The sequence below is a fragment of the Ictalurus punctatus genome, chromosome 11, assembly GCF_001660625.3.
Source record: "Ictalurus punctatus breed USDA103 chromosome 11, Coco_2.0, whole genome shotgun sequence".
Classification (NCBI taxonomy): Eukaryota; Metazoa; Chordata; class Actinopteri; order Siluriformes; family Ictaluridae; genus Ictalurus; species Ictalurus punctatus.
The window spans coordinates 13,481,113-13,486,198 of record NC_030426.2 but is presented as its reverse complement, the minus strand read 5'-3'; the positions used below and the strand labels follow the sequence as shown (position 1 = coordinate 13,486,198).

The 5,086-nt window shown below is 35.3% G+C and overlaps 1 protein-coding gene across 3 annotated transcripts in view; it reads left to right on the top strand.

Moving 5' to 3' along the window:
- The window catches only part of LOC108272136 (FYVE, RhoGEF and PH domain-containing protein 5), an 18,521-nt gene extending 13,799 nt beyond the window's left edge, over positions 1-4,722 (top strand). For all 3 annotated transcript variants that reach the window (XM_047158535.2, XM_017480346.3, XM_017480347.3), the window contains exons 18-21: positions 330-445; positions 3,055-3,177; positions 3,321-3,463; positions 4,072-4,722. In XM_047158535.2, the coding sequence (XP_047014491.1) occupies positions 330-445; positions 3,055-3,177; positions 3,321-3,463; positions 4,072-4,108 (419 nt within the window). In that variant the 3' untranslated portion in view covers positions 4,109-4,722. The remainder of the gene's footprint in view (positions 1-329; positions 446-3,054; positions 3,178-3,320; positions 3,464-4,071) is intronic.
- Positions 4,723-5,086: the final 364 nt, after the last annotated feature.

The window sequence follows — 5,086 nt, the reverse complement described above, 5'->3', positions numbered from 1 at the left end:
GCAGTGGTGAATTAAAAAATCTAAAGCAAAGCGTTATGACAGACATTAACCATAACATGTCCATAAACCGCAGTATGTCAGTGTTTAACAGTGTTAACGGTCAGCTGATGGCTATTGAATCTGAAATATATAAAGTGAACTGACTGACTTGAACTTTATCAAAGAATGAAAAGTTAAATGGTTAAACAAGTGCAGTAGCTTAGTAGGGGCAGTGGTAGCTTAGTAGCTTAACCCTCAACTGCTCAGATGTATAAATGAGATAAATGTAAGTCGCTCTGCCAAATGCTGTAAATGTAATGTAAACATTTCACCAAAATCCATGTATTCAGAAAGTGATGTTGCTATGCTAATGGAAAGCTCCAGTCGGCCACTGTCTGCCGTTTTCCAGAACATTCACCCAGCCAGTCTGTGGAGGAGCCGCAAAGGCCACTTATCCTTCAACCAGGTAACTGTTCACAGATCTGCATTTAATTCTGTTCATGATTGGTATTCAGAAGTTACGAATGCTGTTATACACATATGTTGTTATATATTTGAAGGCTGCAAGTGTTTATACTGTAAAGCCCAGAAGTATAAAAAGAGTGCAAAACACACTGACTTAAGTAAAATGCTGATACTGTAGTAATAATTCACTTAAGTAAAGGTAAAAGTAGTGATGAAAAAAGTTACTGCAGTAGGAGTAAATAAATCATCTGGTGAAAAACTATTTGAGTAATTACTTTTACTTACATTTCCAAATTACTTTTTTATATGTCTACAATTAAGATAACTAATAATAAAAAGTTTTATATATTAGGAATGCATTTTTGAACAGTCATCTTACCTAATCAAGTGAGTTATGCTGAAATAAACACCACTTCTATTATCAACAGTGTATAAAGAGGTAGTTAAGTATAAAGAGGTAGCTCATGTTAATTCATGTTTTTTTTTAGCTACATAGTTAGCTATCGAGCAAAGGTGCCCCTTACATATTGAGCCTTATTTACTAAGCTGGATGTGAATGGATTTATTCTTGAATCATTTTCACAACAAATTTGGTATTCATGGAGATCCAGCAAATTTGGAAAAATGTTCATAATCTACACTGGAAAAAGAAGCTCCTCATGATCGAATTGAGTTACATTAACATAATTTGTTCTTGTACATCCAACATGATTTGATCATATATTTCAATGGCCTGAATAAAAATTGAACTTCACATGCTCACCTGAGGTGAGGATTGAACCAAGGTTGTTGGCATTCTGCAACTGCCACATTACCGCTGTGCTATTCTACCATGTGCTTGAAGTATGTTAATTTAAATCCTGTAGTTATAGTAACTGGTTTATGTTAATATTGTGAATACTATGAATTGATCATGCTCGTTTTTACATAATTCAATCTAATTCATTAGAAAGTTGTTCAAATGAAGTTTAGCATAAGCACTGAAATCACGTTGTGATAAGAATCACAATATTTTTATGTAAACCATCCATAATATATTTTCTTAAATCTAATCAACCACATATTCCATTTTTTTAGTGTACTCATGCTCCAGAGTGTGTGTAAATCTACGCATAAGAAGACTAACTAATGTAAACCTTGACTGATCAGATTCGAATCATATCATTTGATTTTATATGTTTATAAGTTAATCAGTTATTTATTTCAATTACACACACAAATTTTTATATTTTTATAATCCTGTTGTTTCATATAAATGGCAAAAAAATAAAGACTGCAAGCCAACCCAAAATCCACTTTAAGACGAATAAAACGTCATTCAATGAACGAGAAATGCCGCTGTATAAAAGATGGGCTGTTCTGTGCATTTGGTAGCCGGAAGCTGAGGCAGTGCAAATGGCAGAATTGATATTACTGGAAAAGTTAGCACAGATGTGGCTAGGAAGGATACAGCTATTTAGTGACCAGTATAATTTTTTTTTCGGAAGATGAAAGTTGCTTTATAAATTGGTTCTGCCTCGTCATCTTCATTTTAATGCTGTGCAATACTTTGGAGCCAGCTCTATTTCAGATGACAAAAAGATCCGGTGACATTCTCCTGCATGTCCAAGTTTGTCTGTGTTTGGACTTCTTGATACTAGCATGTTTTCAAGAGAGATAAGTGACTGAACTGATGTCTTAACCTACAATATTCCTGGACCTATCAGAGCACATTCCTCCTTCAGCCCTAACCAGATGCGGTTACCACATGTATAGCAAAGGTTTCTGGCATAAATGGGAAAAATTCAGTCGTCTTTTTAATACATCCATAGCCAGCTTTATTGTCATGTTTTCACATTTTGCAGTGGTATTGCTTAGTGCATATTTGCTTTAAACTATTCATATCTCTTAGATGCTGCAGTTTCCATATATATATATATATATATATATATATAAACTAAGTATGAAATATTTTGGAAAACAGTTTGCTAAAAAGTGTTAATTTCCCCTATCTATGGGGGGTAGTTAGCTAATGTAGTTAGCTAATGGCCTACCTGTACATTTTACCACAGATTGGATTCTGAGCTGTAAAAATGCTGATATCTCCATGGGTTTTGGGTCACATAATTTGCAGAACATTATTTCGTTTTATATTTCCTCTGTCTCAAACATTGCTACTGCTTTCTAAGCATTTGACAGCTGAATTGCAGTATTTCTGCAGGATACTGTGTTTTAATTGGCTTACAGTCTTCCAGGGTTAAATGCGTTTTTTTACTCAGTAACAGCAATCAGAAATCAATATAGCAAAAAGCGTTCATCCTATCATCATGAGACTGCAAGTTTGAATCCGATCGATGTCACAGCTATCAGTGGTCCGGAGCCAAAGGAGCGAAATTTCCTTTGCTCTATGGGTGGATTGATGGCATTCTCTCTTTCCCCTCTCCATCACGGGCATCTGTGAGCTCATGTATGCAGAAGAAGGCAGATTTACTCTGTGTTTTTAACAGTATTTCATGTGTCTTGGGGGAAGCCTGAACATTAACAGTAAATATAATATCTTGGTTTTTGAATATGAGAACACTAAAGTGTAATTTATCTTTCAAAGGCTCTGTCTTTTCTAACATTGTGCAGGTAACAGGATCAGATGGTGAGATGAGTGGGACTCTGCAGAGGAGTCGAAATAGTAAGCGAAGCTGGAAGAGTCTGTGGTTTCTTCTTAAAGATAAAGTGCTTTATACATATCCACAGCCTGAGGTAAAATACACATGCACATTCATAATTCAGTCAACAACATAATGTAGAATTTAATACTAATAAAGGAAGAAAATATTTATTAGAAAACTGCATCTTTCCCTCCCTCCCTCTCTCTCTCTTCCTTCCTCTTCCTCTCTTATTAGGAGAGGGTTGCATGTGAGTCCCTTCCTCTTCTAGGTTTCTCAGTAAAGTCTGAGAGTGAAGGAGTGAGCAGTGTGTTTCAGCTCTACCACAACACTACACTCTATTACACATTCAAGGCTCAGGATACACACACAGCACAGAGGTGAAACACACATCACTTCATGCATCTATGGGTTATTCCATCTCAAGTGGTCCAATAATTTCAAAGTTGGTTTCTTGACCGGTTTTAATTTTTCTTTTTTTCCGAGTGATTACCTCTATGTATTGGAATTGCAAAACCACCATTCATTTTATTTTATTTTTTTTTACTTTGTTTATAACTACGATGGCCATCTTAGTGTCATGGCACAGAACAAACTTTGGTTATACATCTGTTCACGGAAACCTCAGTATCTTGGCTCAGGATGTTCTTCACTCCTTGGAACAAAAGTTGATCTCTAGAGCACATTACAAGGGACATGAACATACAGTATTTAAACATTTTGAATATTCCTGCTCTTTAGCCTTAGAACTTAAGTCCAAATACTATGCTCAAAGATTGCTGATAGTTCGCACTTAGGGTCAATTTATAATGGGAACGGTTCGAATCTGGTGATTTTGCAATGCCAATACATAGAGGTAATCGCTCAAAAATATTAGGAAAATTAAAAACAGTTGAGCAACCTGCATTGGACCAATTAAGATGGAATGACCCCTACAGTGGAATGGGCCAATCACACATACTAATTGTATTTGTATACTATTTCTAAGGTGGGTGAGTGCCATGGAAGAGGCCACGGTCCTATAGCAGCTGCCAAGCCATACATGAAGAACTGCACTGATGAGATGAAAACTTAAATCCATCCAAACATGAGCTTCTTTCCTTCCAAAGATGAACTATCATCACAAGACAAGTTTTATGATGGGTTCAACTAAGTCCTGTTATTTATTAGCAGAGAAGGAGGCACAAAGTCAAGAAACACCATGTCCTAATTTCCTAACACAATAATAACATTTACACATTAACATTTTATTTCCTTCTGGTGAACAAAATGTATAGTTTTGATCCTCTGTGTAAACTTATTGCTAAAATTTAAATCATCACAAGTGCCATGTCAAAACAAATTAAGCATTTATTTCCAAACACAGAACCACAGGTGCAAGCTGCACAAATTGCTAAATCTATATATGATTACTGATCATTTGTTCATTTGTTGTGTTCTGATATTTATAAATGTAATTAGTGTATGTTTTATATTAATTGCATCTTGTAGCAGGACCCACTGCAATTGAGACTTTTGGGTTTTCCATAATAAACATTTTAAATGAAAGGATAAGCATTTAAAAATCAATTAGTCTACATTATGTGCAGTTCGTCAAATCATTTATATAAATCTACAATAAAGATGATTTGTAAGCCTGGCTGGTATATTTGCTGGGGAAATTATAATGCATATAGATTTTTTACACACAGTAAGCAGTATGCAAACAAAGAAATTTATTATCCTTGGAACATTAGGCATGAATACACACCAGTCCATCAGATGCCAACATGCGCGCACACACACACACACACACATTCTCACACACTCATTCACACCTAGATGCATGTTTATGACAGAATGGTTTTGTTTCTTTGAAGTTATTAGTCATAAAATTATAAGAGTTGGAGGCCTTATTGCTTGGTTTCAGTATGACTTCCTTTGACCTTTTAGTACAGAAACTAAGGCAGGTTTAAATATCAGTCTGGTTTACAACATTTAAAGTTAAAGGCCAACTTTAGCTG